The sequence below is a fragment of the Phodopus roborovskii genome, unplaced genomic scaffold, assembly GCF_943737965.1.
Source record: "Phodopus roborovskii unplaced genomic scaffold, PHOROB, whole genome shotgun sequence".
Lineage (NCBI taxonomy): Eukaryota > Metazoa > Chordata > Mammalia > Rodentia > Cricetidae > Phodopus > Phodopus roborovskii.
Genome location: NW_026126541.1, coordinates 2,217,398 through 2,240,313, shown reverse-complemented (window position 1 = coordinate 2,240,313; position 22,916 = coordinate 2,217,398). Strand labels below are relative to the sequence as shown.

Genomic DNA, 22,916 nt, shown 5'->3' with positions numbered 1-22,916 from the left:
GGGTAGGGGGGCAGAGAGAGAGAGAGAGAGAGAGAGAGAGAGAGAGAGAGAGAAGGGGGGGAGTGGGGTCTTCATTCTTGAAAGGGTTAGAAAGCACCATCGATCCAGACCTCTCTGTACTGAGAGGCAAATCTAGAATTCTATGTGTTATTTCAGAACTGCCCCTGCCTCACACTCTACACACAGATCCCGGTGACAGCCACGGCGCTGGTGTGTATGCATCTCTAAAGGGTGGGCGCAGTCCCATGCCCTCTCCATGTGCCCCGCCAGCCACTTTCAGTCTCCGCGCTCCTCCTGCTGCTCTGCACCTTCTCCTCTCTCCCACCTCCAACTCTCCAGCCTTGAGCTTCCAGTGTGAACCTGACACCGACTCCCTTCACGCTCTGATGCTGTACAAGGGTCTTCATGCATTTAGTTTGGGTAGGAACAGAAAAAGAACCACCAAGATATTAAAACTGAGATGTGACGTTTGTGTACAATTTGCAACATCTGTGTATATTTTGCAGCTCAACTCCCAGCATCCTCAGTGTTCACTTGTGGGAAATAAAACTGGAATACTAATGGGCAGTCTTTTGACCGGAACCTGGCCACACTGACAGGCTGATAATACGTCAGAGCACAGACAAGTTTTCCGGTCCCTGGTGTCAGTGTACGAATTTGGGCTCACGATCAGGAGTCAGCTGAGATGCACCAGAACCTCAGTGCTCTGGAACAGTATCTGGCTCATGGCAAAGAGTCAAGAAATCTTTGTCAGCTGAATGGCAGAGGTAAAAAGAGGTACTTACGCTCACTTTGACATCACATGGTTTCATTTTAGAGAAGAAATATAAGAAAGCAACTAAGTTACTAATAGCCCCTTCTTAGCAGTCAATCCTTCTCTAAGCTTTGACTTAAATATCCTTCTCTCTAACATACTATAATTTTTGGAGTCATAAAAGTAATTCGTTTAAAGAAAATTGGAAACTACTAATATATAAAAATAAAAGCTGCCTGTGAATCACCGCCTGAGGACAGGATGACTATCATCCTGACAGGCTGTCCTGTGTGTGTGTGTGTGTGTGTGTGTGTGTGTGTGTGTATGTGTGTGCCCAGGCTGTCCCGTGTGTGTATGTGTGTGTGTGTATGTGTGTGCCCAGGCTATCCTGTGTGTGTATGTGTATGTGTGTGTGTTGTGTGTGTGCGTGTGCCCAGGCTGTCTTGTGTGTGTGTGTGTGTGTGTGTGTGTGTGTGTGTGCAGGCTGTCCCCCAGTGTACACAGTGGCACCTGGCACGTCACCAACTCTCTCCTCTTGCCTTTGGGGCTGTTGCTCTAAGCTCACTTTGGCTGTTTCCTCTTACAGCCCCTGCCCTCCTACCGTGTCCTCAATCAATCTATTCCTTCTGCAGCACTTGCCTCCTGTTTCAAGAGGATGCTGTTCCCCTTCCCTCTTGCCAACATCTCCACTCTGCAGGCTTATACTAAGAAGGTATCTTCTAGCTGTGTCTTCAGATCTCCCTTTTTTTCCTCTGGGATTCCCAAGCTCAAGGCCAGCAGGTGTGTAACCCAGCAAACATGTCCGCACTAAGTTTAGGCCACACAAGTATCCTACAATTTGTTGTTGTTGCTTAGTTTGTTTGAGACAGGATTTCTCTGCATAGCCCTGGCTGTCCTGGAACTCAGAGATCTGCCTGCCCTACTGGGACTAAAGGTGCACGTGCAGCCATGGATCCTACTATGTATCCTACTCTTGACAACTCTAAGAGAACTCTACAGGCCCCCCAAGTCTTTTCTGTGGCTCCCCAACCCCATCCTATCGCCTAAGCCTTTCTCGACATTATTTCTTATCTATCTTTTCCCAACGGCAACTTTACTGTTTAACCTTTCTACACCGTTCTTTACCGGATTCACCACTTTCTACAGAGCCAAACATGGGCCAGTCTTGTCACTGTGGCCAGCCAACCACTTCTACCTTGCCCACCCCATATTTTTAGGAATACCCCATGCTTGCAGGATGCTATGTCATCCTCTTAACAACTCCTCTAGAGGCTAAGTATCTATGTGTTTCTCCTTTCTGAAACAGAGTAATTATCATTCACCCAACCCAAAAACATTTGTCAGTTAAGTATTCATTAGTGATGTGCAAAAACCCGTTCATTTGCCCAGTAACATCCAGTCTATCAGAGACTATGCTGATGACGTGGATGACGACACCCAATCCCTGTCCTCACGAACACAGAGGACGGTGGGTTGGAAAGGGAAAACCCTATCAGGTAGTGGCCCCAGCCCAAAGACTTCCAGGCTTCCATCAAAATACTAATGAGGGCTGGAGATATAGCTCAGCTGGTAGAGCACTTGCCTGGCACTCGAGAAGACTGGGGTTCCGGCCCCAGCACAAACTGGGCATGGTGGTTCACAGCAGTAATTCCAGAACTCAGGAGGTAGAGGAATAAAGACCATAAGTTCAAGGTCACCCTACACTACATAGTCAGTTTGAGGCCATCCCTGGGATAAACAGAACCAAGTCTCCAACTTCAAAAAGAAAAGAAATTAAATGAGCTCTGTCTGGAGATAGTTAGTTCAGTGGGAAGCCCAGAGAACTAAGTTGAGCATGGGAACAGCAAAGAGAAGGAAGACGGAAAGCCAAACGGATCAACCCTAAGGGATGAGGGTTGAGATCTGTGGTCCAGGACTCAAGCGGGCAAGGAGTTCACACGAGAGGACAGGCTCCTGGGGGCCAGGACACAAGGCACAGTTCTTCCTGAAGACACATATCAGACCGGGGACAAAGGTGCCTCCAGGTGGAGGTGGGTGGCCATGAGGAGGGGCACAGAGGGATGACAGCAATGGCAGCACTGTGGACTCGTTTGTTTTTACATAAGGAGCCTCTCAGAACCCAGCTGTCAGCAGCCAGCTCTGCATGGGCAGGAAGATGACTCAGCCTCTGCCTCCACCATCAAAGGACTTGCAGCCAGGAGGCTAGGTCAAGTGTGTGGTGATCCATCACACCACAGAAAGGGAATCGTTCTCGAGACCAAGAAAGAAAGAGAGACAGAAAGAAAGCAACAGAAGAAGAAGAGGATGATGATGATGAAGAAGGAGAGAGAGAGAGAGAGGGGGGGAGAGAGAGAGAGAGAGAGAGAGAGGAAAAATGCTTGTGGAGTCCAGAGAGGGGAGGTGCCAGTCTGGGTTATGTAACAGTACTTACAGAATCACATATTTTATTCACCTACATCCAACAGTACAGCTATGGAAAACAACTGTTCCCAAAAGCTTCTTCGCTCTCAGGGTTATTTTTAAGTGAGTGCAAGCAGATCAGGAAAGATTATGGTTTTTTCCAGATGAGCAATGCAGGCACAGAACTTTTAAGCAACCTGCTTTCTGTTGGGGGATATAAAACAGGCAAAAGTAAAAACTAGATCACCCTGTCCCTGTCGAAGTATCTAGGGCAGGGTAAGAAGTTCTATCATTGCGTTTGATGCCTGACTGTCACAGCATACAGGGAACCCTCTCCTGAGACCACGACCCAAGGACCTTCCCGAGCTCTGTTTCTGCATCACCTCTACCCCCGCCCTGGGTCTCTCCAAAATATCCTCCTTACTGCCTACACTGAGTTTCCCTCGCAGAGATTTCACCCTCAGTTATATCCCCCGGAAGGGCGTGCAAGGCCGTTTCTGGGAGGGTCACGAGGCGTGCAGCAAGCACACTGCATGGGATGGAAGGGATGCAATCCCAGGACCTGCGCGGCTCGGGAAGGGCACCCCGGGCTCTTGCATCCCTCTCCCTCGTAACTGGACCGGTCGGGGAGCTGGAAGCAGCGGGCACCGCTCCCCAGCGTCTGCAAAACGAACTCAAACAATCGTTAAGTGACTCCCCGTCCGGAAAGCGGTCGGGGAAAACGGTGACAAGTGAGGCTGGAAGAGCCCTGAGCACGAAGCGCGCGCCCTGGACCACGGAGCATCCCGAGAGCAGAGCGCAAGGATTCCTTCCACGCAGGGCACGAAGCCTCGCGAGATCTAGGGGGTCTGGAATCTCGCTGCGTTGCCTAGCGACAAAGGGACGCTGGCGGGCCCCCCCACCCCAAGGCGAAATCCCCGCTGAAGCCCCGAGTCTCCTACCATGGGGGACGAAGGCGGCAGCGGCCGCAACTGCGGGATCACTAGGGACCTGCAGAAGCTGAAGCAGCAGGCGATGGCGTACTACCAGGAGAACGAGGTCCCGCGCCGGCTGGAGGAGCTGCTCAACTCCACCTTCTACCTGCAGCCCGCAGACGTCTACGGGCACCTGGTAGGGCCCTGCGGCGAGCGCGCCCGCTGCCCCGCGCGCGCCCCCCGCGCGCGCCCCCGGCCGGCCCGGCCCACGCTGCTGCAGCTGCGCGCTGCGCGCTGCGCTTGCGCCCTGGAGTCGCGCCTGCGCGCTGCTGGGGCCGGGGAGGGGGGGGGTGTGGCGGGGACTCGGCCGGGCGATCAGTGACGCCGACGGGTGGCGAGGGGGACTCGGGGCCCGTCGCCAGCCTGCGGGCGCCTTCAGATCCCCGGATCTGACACTCAGACCTGTCGCCGCCCAGCTCCTCGCCCCGGCCGCCGCCGCCGCCGTCAGGGACCGGGACCCGGCTGTGACTCGGCCGCAGTCCACCCCGGAGCTCACCGCACTGGCTCCCGCTGCCTCCCATGGCTCAGCTCCCAAGCCTGTGCGCCAGGGTTTGCGTGCCCCGTGCAAACCTTGCTTTGGCTAGCTACCCAACTCCTCCTCGGGCCAGCGAGTGCCTAAACGGCAGACTCCGCTTGGCTCTGGATTTAGAGTCCTTGAGGTCTCCTGGGGCGCGTCCTCCTATTGCATCCCTCCGGCCATTGCCGACGACAGGAGCCCTGGGCATCAGACGCCGGCGTGGGGAGCGGGAGGGGGGGCAGTTAGGGTACCACCGTTATCTCAGTCTCTGGAAACTCTCTGCAAGGTTAAAACAAGACAAACACAACAACGATCCTCTTCCCCCATTCCCCTTCTAAATAAAGAACTTGTGCCCCGGGTATTAAAATGACCCCCGGGGGGGGGCGGAGGATGACAATGACCGATAGTAGGGACTTTGGAAAGTGGGTGAGTGAACGCGGGATAAGGATTTCAGTTCCTAAAGTCGCTTGCTAAAGGAACTGTTAGTGTTGTGGTTCTCAGTTTGGAAGGACACCAAACCCTGTGTGGCAGGTACTCAGTGTGCAAAGCTACAAACTTACACGTGTTTCCACGTGTAAATGCTCTCCGCAGTCAACCTGCCCGCGTAGGGCACTGCCCCTAGAGACCTGAGACCTCGCGCATCGATCTTGGATCTCTGACAGATGAAGTACGCTCTGTCATTTAGGAGAAATTGCAATTACCGAGAGTCCCACGGGGCCTGTTTCAGTTAGGTAGACCTATGTATCAGCCGATGGTAGGTAGGACTTGTCTAACTGCACTGTTAAAAAGCAAGATGCCCGCTGGGAGTCAGGATGGGATAAAACAGTCTCCCTTCAGATTTATTTTTATATATTTTTATTTAAATTTGAAACAAGCTAGTTTTACATGTCAATCCCAGTTCCCTCACCCTTCCCTCCCCCCTGCCCCCACCAACCCCCATCCCATCCCCTTTCTGCTCCCCAGGGAGGCTGAGGCCTCCCATGGGGAGTCTTCAAACTCTGTCATATCATTTGGAGCAGGGCCTAGGCCCTTCCTATGTGTCCAGGCTGAGAGAGTATCCCTTTATGTGGAATGGGCTCCCAAAGTTCATTCGTATACTAGGGATAAATACTGATCCGCTACCAGAGGCCCCATAGACTGCCGGGTTCTCCTAACTAACACCCATGTTCAGGGAATCTGGGTCAGTCCTATGCTGGTTCCCCAGCTATCAGACTGGAGTTCATGAGCTCCCCCTTGTTCAGGTAGGCTGTTTCTGTGGGTTTCTCCAGTCTGGTCTCGACCCCTTTGCTCATCACTCCTCCCTCTCTGCAACTGGATTCCAGGAATGTGTTTAGCTGTGGGCTTCAGCTTCTGCTTCCATCAGCTACTGGATGAAGGCTCTAGGGTGGCATATAAGGTAGTCATCAATCTCATTATTGTGGAAGGGCATTTAAGGTAGCCTCTCCACTATTGATTAGATTGATAGTTGGGGTCATCCTTGTTGATCTCTGGACATTTCTCTTAAAACCTATAATGGCTCCCTCTATTATGGTATCTCTTTTCTTGCTCTCCTCTATTCTTTCCCTGACTCAATCTTCCTGCTCCCTCATGCCCATCTCTCCCCTCCTCTTCCTCCTAACTCCCTCCCAATTTGTTCAGGAGATTTTGTCCCTTTCCCCTTCTCCACAGGACCTCCTTGTTTCCCAGCTTTTCTGGCAGTGTGGATTGTAGGCTTGTAATCCTTTGCTCTATGTCTAATATCCACATATGAGTGAGTACATACCATGTTTGTCTTTTTGTGACTGGGTTACCTCGCTCAGGGTGTTTCTTCAAGTTCTATCTGTTTGGGAATTTCAAGGTTCCATTTTTTGTTTGTTTTTTCACTGAGTAGCATTCCATTGTGTAAATGTACCACATTTTCTCCATCCATTCTTCATTTGAGGGACATCTAGGTTGCTTCCAGGTTCTGGCTATTACAAATAATGCTGCTATGAACATAGTTGAACAGATGTCTTTGTTGTATGAATGTGCATCTTTTGGGTATATGCCTAAGAGTGGAATTGCTGGATCTTGAGGTAGACTGATTCCCATTTTCCTGAGGAACCGACATAACTGATTTTCAAAGTAGCTGTATGAGTTTGCACTCCCACTAGCAGTGGAGGAGTATTCCCCTTTCTCCACATCCTCTCCAACATAAACAGTCATTGGTGTTTTTGATTTTAGCTATTCTGACAGGAGTAAGATGGTATCTCAGAGTTTTTTTGATTTGCATTTCCCTGATGGCTAAGGATGCTGAGCACTTTCTTAAGTGTCTCTCAACCATTTTAGATTCCTATATTGAGAATTCTCTATTTAGTTCTGTACCCCACTTTTTAATTGGATTATTTGGTGTTTTTGGTAACTAGCTTCTTCAGTTCTTTGTGTATTTTGGAGATCAGCCCTCAGTCAGATGTGGGATTTTGTCTTGTCAGTTGTGTCCTTTGCCTTACAGAAGCTTCTCTGTTTGAGGAGGTCCCATTTATTATGTGTCGATCTCATTGTCTGTGCTACTGGAGTTACGTTCAGGAACCTGCCTCCTGTACCAATTAGTTCAAGGGTACCTCCCACTTTCTCTTCTAAGAGGTTCAGTGTGGCTGGATTTATGTTGAGGTCTTTGATCCATTTGAACTTGAGTTTTGTGCATGGCGACAGACATGGTCTATCTGCAGTCTTCTACACACCATCATCCAATTATGCCAGCTCCATTTGTTGAAGGTGCTTTCTTTTTTCCATTGTATAATTTTAGCTGCTTTGCCAAAAATCGGGTGTTCATAGGTGTGTGTGTTTATATCAGGTTCTTCAGTTCTATTCCACTGGACTACCTGTCTGTTTTATTGCCAATACCATGCTGTTTTCAGTACCATAGCTCTAAAATAGTGCTTGAAGTCAGGGATGCTGCTGCCTCCAGATGATCCTTTATTGTACAGAGTTGTTTTGGCTATCCTGGGTCTTTTGTTTTTCCATATAGAGTTAAGCATTGCTCTTTCAAGGTCTGTGAAGAATTGTGCTAGGATTTTGATGGGGATTGCATTGAATCTGTAGATCGCGTTGGGCAAGATTGCTATTTTTTACTCTATTGATCCTACCTATCCAAGAGTATGGGAGATCTTTCCGTTTTCTGGTATCTTCTTTAATTTCTTTCTTTAAAGACTCAAAGTCTTTATGATATAAGTCTTTCACTTGTTTGGTTAGCATTACACCAAAATATTTTGTTTTTTGTGGCTATTGTAAAAGGTGATGTTTCTCTGATTTCTTTCTCAGCCTTTATTGTCTGTATATAGTAGGGCTACAGATTTTTTTTTTTTTAGTTTATTTTGTATCCTGCCACTTTGCTGAAGGTGTTTATCAGCTGTAGGAGTTCCCTGGTAGAGTTTTTCAGGTCACTTATGTAAACTATCATATCATCTGCAAATAGTGAAAGTTTGACTTCTTCCTTTCCAATTTTTATCTCCTTTTGTTTTCTTATTTCTCTAGCTAGAACTTCAAGTAGAATATTGAAGAGATTTGGAGAGAGTGGACAGCCTTATCTTGTTCCTAAGTTTAGAGGTGTCACATTGGGTTTCTCTCCATTCAGTTTGATGCTGGCTGTTGGTTTACTGTATATTGCTTTTATTGTGTTTAGGTATGTTCCTGTTATCTCTGATCTCTCCACGACCTTAATCATGAAGGGGTGTTGGATTTTGTCAAAGGCTTTTACAGCATCTACTGAGATGATCATGTGGTTTTTCTTTTTTAGTTTGTTTATATGGTAGATCACATTGATGGATTTTCGTATGTTCCCTTCAGATTCCTTAAATCTGAATGCATCATAGTGTTATAGGCAACAATAACTTCCCTAACTTGGGAAAAAGTATCGGGGAATCCGTTGGCTTGCCATGGAAAGGACTGGGAAAGGGGAACATCAGGCCTGAGGGTGATGACTGGTCAGAACACAACACACTGCCCCATGTGTCCACGTGTGGGAGACTCAGCAAGGGCTGTTCCAGCAGAGGTGTGGGGCTAGTCCAGTTCTGGGAAGTTTTGCAGGATAGAGTCAATACGATCTCCTGATTTTTTTTTAATTTTATTTTATTTTATGTGTGTGTTGAAGGCAAACTACTTTTCTAAACTTGCAAAGCCTCCCTCCATATGCAAGGTAGCAGGGAAAATCATACTGGATGGACTGGGACTCCCTACTCTACAGGTGGAAATCTCCTGCACCATTCAAAATTTCCCCAAGGTATGAGGCGGTTCTAATTTGTTCTTCAATGTATCCTACCCATCCCTGGATTTATTAGCAGGAATACCTAAGTTGCAGAAACACTGTTTCAGCATTCAGTACTTGTGAAGCAGATACATGTAACATATGCAGTTTATTCACGGGTTCTCATAGAAGCTGGAATGGTGGAGTCAGCAGTGCGTGTGCCGTGTGTCTCAGTGTGGCTTCGCTAAGAGGCACTCGTGTTAACCTGAAAACAATCCCAGGGGAAGAAAGGAAAGGAAAACACCTTTAGTATTCCAGCATCACCGTGCAATGCACTCTGTAGACCTACACTTGGGTGTATGTGTTTGAGATTTGTGGAATAAGGATTTAAGTAAAGAAAACAACTCATTTGAATAATTTTAGCAGCTGGATGTAATTCCAGCACTCAGCAGGTGTAGGCCGGGATGACCAGTAGTTCAAGGCTCTCTTCTGCTATACACAGTGAGTTCAAGGCCAGCCCGGGCTGCTTGAGACTGCAAGGTATCAGCTCAGGATAGCCCAAGAGCAAGGTCTCAGCACATAGGAGACCTGTTTGTCTCAGAAGGACAGAAGCAGTACAGATAAAGACAGGAGACAGGGCAAGGGAGAGGGGAAAGGGGCATTTGTCCCAGAGTGGAACAGAGGATTGCCTCTGGATAGAGAGGACACAGGCATAACTCATTGGCAAGTGGTGGTTTATAAAGGTAAGGTGGGAATAGACCTTGGCGGGTAGCTTTAGGAACGTAATCTCATGGGTTTTAGCGAGGCGGAGGGAACAGGAGAGAGGACACGGCCTGCCAGAGCCCTGTTTGCCATTCTCAGGCCGGCTGGAGTCGCTTCACTGATTCTACCTCAAGAAAACAGAAGTAAGTTTAAAAATTAAAAACAATTTAACTGTTTAACTCCTGTTACCTACTTTTTATAAATAAAATTGCCACAGCCTGTGAGAGGAGAAAAATTAAGATTAAGTAGTGTTAGGAAAAGTTAAATGTGGAGATTTTAGACCAGTACTTCAACAAGAGAGTAATTTGAAATGTTTCATGAAGTCAAGTTTCTCAGTGTTTCAACAGGTTTGCAAGTATAGCAAAACGAAAGAAAACAAGCAAAACAACACAGTTTCCCCCCCTTGAAATTGATTATTAAAAAAAAAAAAAAACTAATGTTAAATGCTAGATTAACTCAATTTCCAATCTCCCGGGAGAGGTAGAGAAAACGTGGAACACGCTTGTGTCGTTGTTAGTACATCTGTTCGGTGGTGATACCTGCTCACTTTGAAGTCCCAGAGAATGCCCTGCCGGAGGTGGTGGATGCCGAGGAGGCAGAAAGGCACCAGGCGGTGAACGCGGCTCTGCAGTGGGTCAACGAATCCATGACGGAGGAGCTGTGGGGTCTGATCCCCTCCAACCAGGCGGAGGTGGACCACCGGCTCAGGTAACAGGCCGGTATAAACGCCCCGTGAGTAGTGTTTCACAGACACAACACTCACAGTCCTGTTTCACCCAAGCAATGTAAAATTGTGGCTGTGTGTGTGTGTGTGTGTGTGTGTGTGTGAGTGTATGTGTGTGGTGTGCCACAACAGGACACGTGTGGAGGTCAGATGACAACTTGCTGGAGTGAGTCCTTTCCTTCCACCATGCTGACTTCCAGGGTCAAACTCAAGTTGCCAGGCTTGGAGGCAAATGCTTTTCCTGCTGAGCCATAATGCCCAGCCCCAGAATCGATCAGTATTTGGTTTTATAATAGTCAAAGCTGAGGATACTGCTTTGCATAAATAACACAGAACATATACACAGTTCAAGGGGCAGATTTATGTTTTATAACCATATCGGAAATTGTGTCCTAATACCAAGCTGAAATTCACGTAACAGCATTTTTAACCTTTAGAATATTTTGCAGTTTTATTTTCATTTAAATGTGTAAACGGTTTTTTTTTTTTTTTTTTTTTTTTTTTGCCTGCATGCACGTATGCATACCACATGTGTGCCTGGTGCTCAGAGGAGCCAGGAAAAGGTCATCGGATCTCCTGGAACTGGAGACACAGGTGGCTGCGAGGAGCCACTGTGTTGGTTCTCAACTTTGCCAATGCTGTGACCCTTTAATACAGTTCTTCATGTCGTGGTGACCCCACCCACAACCGTAAAGTTATTTTCATTGCTACTTTGCAACTGTAGTTTTGCTACTGTCAGGAAGTTACATGTAATGTCTGTGTTTTACAATGGTCTTAGGCTACTCCTGCAAAAGAGTGGCCGCACCCACAAGGGGGTTGGGACCCCTAGGTTGAGAACCACCGGTGTAGGTGCTGGGACCTGAACTGAGTGCTCTACAACAGCAGCATTGTCTCTTAACTGCTGAAGCGCCTCCCAGCCCCCTCACCCGGCAGCTCCTTTCTTCCTTTCTTTCTTTCTTTCTTTCTTTCTTTCTTTCTTTCTTTCTTTTTTGTTTTTATGAAAATCAGGTCAGCAATCGAAGCAGCAGTTTCAAAAATCAAACATTCTAACTGCACAACCCAAAGACATACTTACATAATTAAACCGCGATGTTTCTGTGAGATCAAGAAGCTTGAACACACAACAAAATTCTACTATTTGTAATGTACGGTAGCCTTGGATCTGAGGTGTTGCAGGCCCAGTGTTGGGTTCCATGGCCCCAGGGGAGGCCGTGACACACAGAGTAAGAACCTGGACTGCAGAGTTCGAGAAGCCTGGTTTTTTCCGTTACTACGCTCTCCCTGTGTTAAGTAGGACCAGCCATCGTCTTCTGCACAGAATGTCTCAGGATAAAGGTCAGGCTATGAGAGAAAGCCCCTTCCCTCTGTGTGAGCACCTTGAGCTCTTCAGACCGTTCCCTGTGGACACAGCGACCTTTGCTTACATTCTGCCCTGCAGCCACAGCCAGGTTTTAGACCTTTAGCCCTGGCTGAGTGAGTGTTATCCAGTGCCTCACCATATCATGGGTTAATATCATCTTTCCTTCCCACAGGTGAAGGCTTCAGCACCCTTGGCCAGGCCAGGTCGACTGCAGCCTCTTTCCCGAGTTTTTTATTAGTCATGAGCAATGCCGCCTTGGCCTTGCTTTTTGCCTCAGAGTTGGTTGATGACTTCATCAAAACAAACAACTTTGAAAGGCATTTTTTTATCTTCTTGAGTTAAATGAGATCTCCCCACCCCCATTACTTCTGTACTTCTGGGTTTTTTTGGTTTGTTTGTTTGTTTGTTTGTTTGTTTGTTTGTTTTTGGCCACAGCCTCTACTACTTTATAGGATCCTTTCTTATAGGATCCTTTCTTCTGGAGTTTTTCCTCCAAAACCTCCTATCCAGACTGGTTTGTGTAGTTTTTTGTTGTTAGACAGGCATCTACAAGCAGACATCTTCTTTTGCCCAAACTGTGGGCCCTGGTGCATGAAGGCAATCTTTTGCATGGTAAGACAATATCTGGTGTTTCCTGTGGTGGGGGAGTCTTCCATTTCCCCTGTCAAGATGCACTTGGGTCCTGTCTGCACAACAAGAACCCGAAGTTATGTCAGACGGTCAAACCTTAGAAAGTCTGGTTTGTAAAGAGTAGGTTTTTCCTGCCGGCCACTGGTCTTGTCCTGTCGCTGTGCCAGCCCCAATTAACACACAGAGACTCTGTATTTGATATAATGCTGTTGGCCCATTACTTGTTTCTTATCGGCTACTCTGTCTTAATTATTAACCCATTTCTGTTAATCTAAGTACTTCCACGTGGTCTCATCTTACTGGGAAATATGGCAGGCTTCTCGTCTCCCCAGTCTCTCCATCTTGACTCCTCCTTACCCCTTTTAAGGACTCAGAGATTGTAGTGGGACAATCTGAAAACAGGCCGACATGTACCAAGGGATCATGAGAGGTGGTCACCCACAGACTATTTCATATGGGGTGAACTTTTCTTGGTAAGGGGTACGTTAGATTCTGAGAAGGACATAAGGCAAGAGGTAAACCCAGTTACCACCAGTTCCAAGAGTATATATTTAGTCAAAGCCTCCTTTAAAGTTCTGTTTATCCTCTCTACTTTTGCTGGGCTCGGAGCATGATATATACAATGATGTTTCCAACTTAGTTAGGAGCCTCAGAGAGCAACTGAGATAACTTGGCTGTGAAGACCGAGAGCCATAGTCAGACCCCAGAGATATGGGGAGATCAAATCTGGGAATAATTTCCATTACTAGTTTCTTATCTACCGCTTGGGCTGTTTATGTTCGCTCTGAAGTTTTTCTCAGCGTCCGGGTAACCAGACAAGAGGTGAGATGAGTGAGTTCTGGGACCTTAGGTGACAAGTGCGTGGCATGATGCAAAGCAACTGTGGCCCAGGACCTTTGGCACGAAGATTCTTCCATCAGGCAAGACCTGCCATCCATTGTGGGGGCCCCCAAGTCAGAATACGACTGATCTCCTCTGGGCTGTACTCAGGAACATCTTCATTGAGGCAGAGGGGGATCTTGGGGACAGCAGATAGTTCCAGAAGAGTCTGGGGTTTGGGTTCCTCAAGAGCAACCTCTTGGGCAATTTGATGTACATGGTTGCTACCTGGGGGCTTACTATTTTTGGTGTCCTGGCCAGTGAATAATGGCCAGTTCAGTTGGCAGACAGATGGCGTCTGTCAAGTGCACATTTCCATGTTCATTCTTAGTCTTTCCCTCTGAGGTGAGTAAGCTCGCCTGTTTATATATCTGTTCATGAACATGAGTGATGGGAGATGTCATTCTGTACATATGTTTCTCTTATTGGTTAATGAATAAAGCACTGTTGACAAATAGGAATAGGAAGGCAAGATAGGCGGGGCTAGGAGACAAGGAGGATTCTGGAAGATGTAGTAGGGAGGAGTCAAGATGTAGGGACTTGAGAGAAGAGGTCCGGACCCTCTCTCCGGTAAGATAAGACCACATGGCAACACTTAGATTAATAGAAATAGGTCAATATTTAAGACAGAGCTAGCCAATAAGAAACACTACTAACAGGCCAACAGCTTTATATCTAATACAGTGTCTCTGTGTGCTATTTTGGGACAGACTGACAAGGCTCTGGGACCAGACTCCAGGAAAGTACTTGTAACACATGAGCCCTGGCAAAAGTCAAGCTAATCTGCTGTCTGTGTAGATGTTCACTTTCCCCCTCCCCCCATAGCCCATCTTAAAGCCGACCGGGCAATTATTTCTGCTCTCTGTGTGGTAGTGCCCCTGGGTCATGCTTGTGACCAGGTGACCTCCTCCTGGCCCATGACCACCACCGCCGCACATACCTGGCTCCTTCTTGAATGAAGCTGGTGCCATCCTTATGGAGCTCTGTGTCTCTGGTGGTGAGAGAAAGATATGTCAGGTCAGGCATTCAGCATCTCCAGGCAGCCTTGGATGGTTGCATACCTTAGATGGCATTCAGCATCTCCAGGCAGCCTTGGATGGACTCCTCAGGGTCCCCATCCAGCAGCAGGGTAGTAGGATTAATGGCCAAGGACTTATCAAAAGTCAGTCTGTCCTTATGTAGAAGGAGGGCTTGGTCTGGGTCAGACAGGCTTCAGACATCACTTGCTGGTGGCGCCTCTCAGCAGGGCTTCCAGTGTGTGGAGCTGTTAGTGTTAGAATCTGTCCCATTGTGAGCTTGTCGGCTTCTTTTACAAGAACTGCAGTGGCTTTGATGGCTCTTAAACAAGGGGCCATCCAAAGTCTGCAGGATCTGGTCTCTTGGAGATGTAAGCTATCGACCTTTTCCAGGGACCAAGCTCTGAGTCAGGACTCCCTTGGCAATGTCCTATCTGTCTCGGACATTGAGATGAAAGGGCTTGGAGATATCAGGGGGCTTATGTCAGGGTCTCTTTTAAGTTCTTAAATGCCTATTCATGTTCCTCAGTCCATTCCCAAGGGATATCGCCCCCAGTCATAACAGAATACAAGGGTTTGGCCATTTCAGCAAACCCAGGTATCCAAAGACGGCGATATCCAACAGCTCCCAGAAATTTCCTAACTTGCTTCTTGGTGGTTGGAGTTGTGATTTGCAGTGTGGATGCTATGCAGGCCCAGGACAATAGTCTTTTATGTTCTCCCAGCTCATATCCCAAGTAAGTAACCTAGGGTGAGCAAATTTGGGCTTTCATTTCAAAACCTATAGCCTAACGGGGCTGGAGTTTCCAGAAGGCCTGTGGTGGCTCTCAAACAGCCCTCCTCATCTTTAGTGGCCAATAATAAATCATCTGCATATTGGGTCAAGGTTACTTTGAAAGAGACTTAAATCCTGGTTAAGTTGCTTCATCAAAGAGGACAGGAGAGGTTTTGAACCCTCGAGGAGGCAGTCTGCCCCAGGTCAGTTGTCCTGATACCCCCAGTTCAGGGTCAGCCCATTCAAATGTGAAGGTGGGCTGGCTCAGTTTTTGCAGTCTCCAATTCCACTTCCAGGGAAGTGATCCAGCCTCACTGAGGCAAGGAACATGTATGCCTGCTCCAAGGAGGTGCCTGACGTGAACCTTAATCCCTTCCCTGGCCTCTGAACCGGTGGGCACTGCTCGACTCGAATGGGCATTTTCCCAGGTGCTATTGCTCTATGACGGGTGACATAATGTTTTGCCAAGCCAGGAGGATTTTCCTCTCCCCAAACTGTGGGAATTTCCTGGACTAGCAACTTTTTCCATCCCCCTTCCAGGGGATAGGCCGGACTTTTGAGGAGCATATATTCCTTGAGTATTGGGCAGGTTATGGTTAAAGCAACCTAGGAGAGTCTCCCGAGAATGATATTGCTGCCTAGAACTTGTTTGAGAGGTTCTGTCCCCGTAAAGGGTACGGACATTCAGGAATAACAATAAAAGAATGAGTCACAGTTCCTCGTCCTAGGTTAACATTCAAGTTAGTGGTGCATTTGTATTCTTCAATATAAATTGCCCCCTGTCCTAGGAGCCCTGTGTCCACCAGAAATTTTACAGGTTGGCCCCCTGTGGCAAAAGTTACCATAGGCTTCTGGGGTTGGAAGGAGTCTCAGCCTCGCTAATCCTCCACAGCTAGGATTGATTTGGGTTTGGGGGGGACCTACCTGATTCCAGCACAATCATTTTGCCAGTGCAGTGGGCACACTGGTCCTTCTGTAAAGGTCTCCTCTTTCTATCGTGCTGTGCACAGGCAGAGTTGGAAGTGGCCAAGGCTTATCAAAAGCTCTTCTTTGCTGTCTCTGTTGTGGAACAACTTCAGGGACATTTCTAATAGTTCTGACCTGTTCTTTCTCACAAGCCCGCCCACCTTTTTTTTTGTTTTTTTTAATCTTTCTACACATGTCAAGGGCCAGCTGAGTAACAAATATTAATTGCTCCAGGGAAGCTGAAGGTGATTCATCTGGGCCCTGTTCACATCTGCTACCTTAGATAGCTTAGTGGGCTTCCAGGCTGCCTTTTTCATCCCTTCTTGGCAGAAACTGGCGTCATTCACTGGGCGGCCTCCCACATCCCTCTGTGTTGCAGTCCCATTGGGGTCTCCGTCTTGGCAGAACGTGCCCTCTGGTCGCCGCCGGCCACTGAAGAAGCTATTCCAGGGGGCCCTTCGGTTGCTCTCTTAGTAGGACAGAGGCTACGGAGAATCTGCTGACAGTTGTCCCATATGGGGAGGTGATTGAAAAAGATAGAATCAGTTAGCGTAATTGAGCAATCTGGCTGGTGCTAAAAGGAGGGTTCTGGTTTTTCCAGTTGTAAACATCTGTGGTGGAGAAAGGGACACACGGTAGCGAGTGTCAGGAAATGGCCACAGGGGAGTAATGACTGAAGGAGGTGCCACCCCAGGACCAGAATCGGAGGAGCCATTGGTGGGTCTGGTGTGGGGATGGGGAAGAGCTGGGGGCTGGTAGGACAGGTAGAGAAGAGGTAGGTGTTGGAGTAGAGGTAGGCACAGATGGGGCAGAGCGAGGCCTCCGTGGTGAGGTGAGGAGAGGAGGGACGAAGAGGGTAAAGATGGTCATACAGAGGGAGGGGAATTCTTCTTCCCGTGAGTCATGAAGAATACCTTCTCAGAGGGGGCTCGTCGGTCTCTGCTACCGGCCCCCAAAGGGTCCGTCTGCCAACAACCAGGGCTTGGCCACCTCATCCATTGTGGGTCATCCAGGGGGTTGGCTTGGAAGCTGCTTCAGCCCAAGCAAGATGTATCCAATCTGATGTAGGTGGCCAGGCTTAGGGAGGGTGACCCTAACTGCTGCCCAGGCCATGAGAGTGGAAAGTGCCCTGGGAGGGCCAGTCGACCCCGCTGTGGGCCATTCAGTCTCACAGAATGTTCGGGGGTATCGTTTCCCAAACTGTTAGGCTGGCCAGTCTCATCACCCATACTGTCTATCAGTTCAGTCACCCCAAGTCCGAAATGAACCGGTTAGCGCGTAAGTACAAACGCAGAAAGAGGAGAGTGAAGGGAACCCAAAGAGAAGACATAAAACCTGACCAAGGCCCTCAGGAGCGCGGGGTGATGTCTCGGTTTTTGCCCCGGAGGGGTCCGTTTGAAACCCCTCCAAGTCCAAGGTAGGGATCCCACAAAACAGAACCAGACCGTAACTCACCAGGAGGCCTCTGCGGATGCACGCTGCTTTCTTTTCTCAGTACACAAGTTCACCCCAGTAGTCCATGAACTGAAGGCAACCTCGGAGCCTTCGCCTTGGGACATCTCAGGGCAGGCACCTCCTGAGCATGCCAGAGTTCCAGAGCAAAGGTCAGGATTGAGAATTTGGGTGAGTCGTCTGAATCTCTGGGGAGGGGGCCTCCAGAAAGTGTCAATCCCAAGGCAAGACTAAGATCACTACCAGAATCTAAAACCAAATTCGAAGCAAGCTCGATTTTTTTTTTTTTTTTTTAACTGGGATGCATCCAAGAGCTGGCCAGGAACTGCCTCCTCGTCAGGTTAAATAGAGCAGTCCCTAATCCATTTCTTGGACCCCTTTTAAGGAGTAAAATCACAAGTAGATTTATTTTTATTTTTTAAATTTTTATTTTTTTTTTATTTTTGGTTTTTAGTTTGTGTGTGACTTTGTTTTGAGGCAGGGTTTCTCTGTGTAACAGCTCTGGCTGTCCTGGAACTCACTCTGTAGCCCAGACTGGCCTGGAACTCACAGAAATCATCCCGCCTCTGCCTCCCAAGTGCTGGGACTAAAGGCGTGCACTACCACCACAGCCCGACCTATCACAAGTTGTTTTACAGAAGAGATACAATGGGGTGATGAGGATCCCCATGTGATTAGGGAGGGCCAGCGAGTGTAAGGCTCTTCTCAAAATCAAGTCAAGGTCAGGAGGCGGGGAAGGTTGGTTCCCAGGGAACAGAGAGCAACCCAGCCCTTACAGTAAATGGAAATGTGTTTTACAGTGCAGTATAATGGCTCCTGCCTTCAAAATGGAGTCAGGCAGGTTCCTCAGAGGAAGGGAGAGAGAGACAGATGGAGGAAGGAAAGGGGAGACTTTTGAGAGACGTGAGAAAGAGGATGTGGGGTGAAGTATTTTAAATTCCTCCATGAAGAGTGTCAGCACTTTTGCCCTCATGGTTGATAGTTGGGCGGAGCACAGAATTTTCCGTTCTGTTCAATTAATCAGTTTCCTTCAGTTCTTTAAAAGCATCGCCCCACCAGATCAGGGTTGTTAGTAAATCTAACGCAACCCTGATCTGATCCCCCAGGAATGTTTGTCTTTATTCCCCTATTTGTTTGTTTATGTATTGTTGGTCTATGGAACCTGTTGTCTTTTTTACTCCAGGATGGGGGAGGAGGTGAGACGTGGTGCAGCCGTGTCTACTAGGGGTTTCCCAAAAGTTTTTATACATGCTCATTCTAAGTCACACACGCCTTCCCCTCATCAGAAGGAAAGATGGGAAGCTGGAGAGATGGATCTGTAGTTAAGAGTGCATCCTGCTCCTACAGAGCACCCAACGTGAGTTCCCTGTACTCACATTGGGCAGCTCGCTGCTGGGTGTAACCCCAGCTCCTCTGGCCTTCACGGGTACCTACGTGTACACGCACACACGCGCACACACGTAAAGATAAATCTCTTGGTAAGGAGAAAAGGAAAAGATGACTGTGACCATTTTCACCAAGGGTTCTTTACTGGTTTGGTTTCCCAATGTTATTTACATAAAAAGAAAATCCGGTAGCCCTTAACCAAATTATGTCTTTCAATTTCATTTTGAGAGTATAAAAAAAAAAAAAAAAAAGGAGCTCAAGTAATTTCAATGGTAAGAATTTGACTCTTGGGGGAAAAAAAATAAAATTTCATTAGCTTGAGAAACTCATATTACTGAGACACGTCAGGATCAGAGCTCTAAGGCGTGACGCCCCATTGTAAAGTCTTGTATTTCTTGCCGCTCAGGATATTCTTTGAAAATAAAGTACAAGAAGATAAAGAGAGAAGAGAACTGGAAAAGAGCCCTGAGGAGCCAGTGCACCCACCTCCACCATCAGTCCCACCACCTCCTCCCCCACCTCCCACCAAAAAGAAAGGACAGAAGCCAGGTGAGCGGCCTGCCACCTCCCAACGCCTTTCATTGCAAAGGTATGGGGGGGGGAGCTGGACTTTGGGGTGGGCAGTGCCAGCCACGTGCAACCCCAGCCACGTGCAACCCCAGCCACGTGCAACCCAGCCACGTGCAACCCAGCCACGTGCAACCCCAGCCACGTGCAACCCCCAGCCACGTGCAACCCCAGCCACGTGCAACCCTCCTCCCTTGACACTGCCATGCTGGGTGGTGAAGGGCTTTGTCCCACTTCTCCCTCCATTTGACTTGAGAAGCAAAGTGATTGCGCTCTTATTCATAGGGGAGCACTTATGGAATAAAATGGCATAAACAGTAGCAGTGGGAGAAACGTAAGAGGGGGTGGCTGCATGGAAGGCAGGGGCTTGCACCTCCCTGGAAGTTTCCACGAGGCAGTCAAAAGCCAAGCCGCGACAGGCAGTGCTGGCGCACGCCTTTAATCTCAGCTCTCAGGAGGCAGAGGCAGGCGCATCTCTGTGAGTTCAAGACCAGCCTGGTCTACAGAGAGAGTTCCGGGACAGGCAGAAGAAGGAGGAGGAGGGGAAGGAAGGAGGAAGGAGAAATGAGGAGGAGGAAGAGGAAGAGGAGGAAGAGGAGACGACAAGAAAACTGAGCCAGGAAGGAACTGAGGGAGGTGATGGAATAAGGTCCCTCATTTCATTGTCTCTGCCGCTCAGATTCAGAGAGGGGAATAGAACCGCCCTCAGCAAAAGAATTCCGTTAGATGCTTCTTTTCCCTGAGGGCGTGGACGCTGCCGAGCCCCAGATGGGATCCACGGAGGAACCTCACTGGGCAGATGCTTTTGACTCGGAACTGAGAGCTTAAGGAGGGAGAAAGTACAGACGGAGAGGGGATTTGCTCAGTACTAACTATGCTGGGTGCTTGTGTGACTCCTCTCCCCCTGAGGACCAAGGGAGCTGTGGAGAAGAACTGGAGGCTCGGGGAGGCTTGAAGAGACTGGGTGGCTGAGATGGGGTGGGGTGAGGATTCTGGGTAGACTGACAGCCAAACACAGAACAAAGCATGGCTTTGGGTTTAGAGAAAAAGACAGCAAGTTAGGCAAACGCATGGAGGGTTTGGAATTCAAAGACTCTTAAGTCAAGTCCGGGTGGACCGCCTGTAACACGTGTTAACGTTTTATCCTCCGCAGTGCCTGCGCCTCAGTCCACTGCTGTTTTAGTCAGCAACTGCAGCTCTGCAGCTATAGGCCTGCTTCTCCCGCAGCAGCCCAGTGGTGCAGGCTGCAGCCTGGTGGGAATTCCGTTCCCACAGGCACTGGCTCTGTGGCAGCCTCCGCTGCTGCTCACGGTGGCTTTAACTGAATCTCTATCACTCGATTTATAAATGAGACTCGAGAGTCAAAGGCTGGGGTGAAAACCCGCTGGCCCAGAGAGGTTGAGCAGCAACTAACGAATATTCTGTGCTTGCCGGCGTCTCCCCAAAAGTGTGTATGTCGTGAGCCACACCACTCAAAGCCCCGCCCTGCTACTTCCTGTGTGCCTCTCTGTCTCTCCCAGATGCCCCCAAACCCCCCCCCCCCGCTCTATGATGACTTTCTGTCAACTGGTTGCTAACTCAGCCTCTCGATCCAAGGTTGATTTTATTTCATTAACGCCAGTGCAAACTCGGGGTTCACAGTGTGGCTGGATATCCCCTAACAGTCTTGGCCAATGACTGTGCTGTGGTCTCTCAGCCGCAACAAATCTCAGTCTGGTTACCTGCAAATGTGGGTGTAGCAACATCGACCTCATCTGATTGTGGACCAAGTTCATGGTGCATGGCCTAAAACTCATCAGGCGGAATCCACGGCCAAGTGAACAAATCTGAGGAGGAGGAGGAGAGTCCCAGCCTTGGGGTTCTCTTCAGTCTGTGCGGTGGCGGAGGGGGGGTCTTCTGTGAGTGCAGCATTCAAAGAAAATGGTTTGCCTATGCTTGCCCTCTAGGACGGAGGGACACCCTTTTGGAGAAGCCTATCGTACCGGCAGAGCCCCCCGAACCAGTGCTCCACGGTAGCATGGCCATAGGAGCTGTGTCCCTAGCTGTTGCCAAAGCGAGTGCCAGCCTGGCCAGTATTCCTCTGTACCTGAGATTCGCCTCACTGAAGCACGGCCAGGTCAGTGACGGTTGCGTCCCATCGCTACGCTGCTGCATGGAGCCTGGGGTGTGGCGGGGGGGGGGGGCGGCCGACTGCCATTCCCACCCCACGGTCCCCTGCTTCGCTTCCCTGTTTCAGGAGCTGCCACCGATGTTCTCCATGCCCTTGCTGATGGGATCTGTACTCAGCTGTGGGAAGTCGTCGCCCGGGAAGCTAAATCTAATGAAAGAAGTGATGTGCATACCCCATCCTGGATTAACAACCAAACAAGTACCCGATAATCAGCTAAAGATAGTTTTCCTGCCCGCCCGCCCGCCCCTCCTCCCCAATATCTTCCACCATTGGTGAATTTTTAGTGTAGACCGAGAGAAAGCGAATTAAACACATGAAATTTTAGGAAATGGGCGCGGAGAAAGCAGGACAAATCAAAGGAAACAGAACCTCTTAGAGGTCTGGCTTGGTGCAGCCATGGCTGGCTCATGTGAGCATCTCACAGGAGCCAGGCTTGTATAAAGTAACAGGAGTATCTTCTTTACCTAAGGGGCTGGCTGCAGCAGGAGCCTGCGCTTCCCAGCAACCTACCCTGTTAAGTAAGAACTCCAGGCCAGCGCCCACAGGGTGTTTGGTGCTCGCCTGTGAAATGAATGCATCCGGTGTCAGGTTCCCCTCTTGGGATGTGCTGGTGAGGTGTACATTGCCCTTCAGTGCCCACAGAGAGTCACGCCCCCCCCCCCGAGTCCTCTGCCAGTTAGGCATTAGAAATAACTACCTAAGGTTCATGCTATGACGAACACCATCAGAAGCGGAGAGGAAGCTTCCCCCTACCACCCCTCCTGCACGAGTGAGATTTTTTTTCCTAACTTACTGAAAATAAGCTCCATGGAAGTTTCACTAGCTTTCTTCGTGGAAACGGGTGCCTTTCAGACAAAATTGTCATTACCTCACCATTTCCATTTTCAGGAAACTAGAGTTTACACGAGACGCTCAGGTCGTCTTGTCGGGTCACATTCCGACCGCATGGCCGGATCCCTCTTGTACTTACTACGGCTGCGCTCTTTGGGTTTCGGGCACTCTGAGTGCGGCCCTCATCTTCATGTGCAAATGTCCTCCCCTTCCTCCTCCTACAGATGCATTTATGTTTACTTTACGTGTATGGTGTTGTGCCTGCACGTGTACCCCGCCACCCTGTCTAGACGGTGCCTGAGGAGGCCACAAGAGGGTGCCGGGTTCTCTGCAGATGGAATTGCGGACAATGGTCAGCTGTTCTGAGGATGCTGGGAACTGAACCCGTGTCCCCTGCAAGAACATGCTCTTTTCCAGATGCGCCATCTCTCCAGCCCCAGTGTCCTACCCTTAAGTAACGGGATTCAAAACTACTCTAGCCAGGCCTCCTTGGTGACCTGTGACATATATTGCTGTGTTGAGAGGCTGTGATAAAGAATGGTTATCCAGTTT

General features: G+C 48.9%; 1 protein-coding gene across 1 annotated transcript in view; it reads left to right on the top strand.

Annotated features, from left to right (window-relative positions):
- The first annotated feature begins 4,067 nt into the window (after positions 1 to 4,067).
- Eno4 (enolase 4) overlaps positions 4,068 to 22,916 on the top strand; it is a 30,746-nt gene continuing 11,897 nt past the window's right edge. The window contains exons 1-6 of the mRNA XM_051199786.1: positions 4,068 to 4,264; positions 8,754 to 8,882; positions 10,126 to 10,316; positions 19,203 to 19,345; positions 21,310 to 21,479; positions 21,600 to 21,731. Coding sequence (XP_051055743.1) covers positions 4,097 to 4,264; positions 8,754 to 8,882; positions 10,126 to 10,316; positions 19,203 to 19,345; positions 21,310 to 21,479; positions 21,600 to 21,731 — 933 coding nt within the window. The 5' untranslated portion in view covers positions 4,068 to 4,096. The remainder of the gene's footprint in view (positions 4,265 to 8,753; positions 8,883 to 10,125; positions 10,317 to 19,202; positions 19,346 to 21,309; positions 21,480 to 21,599; positions 21,732 to 22,916) is intronic.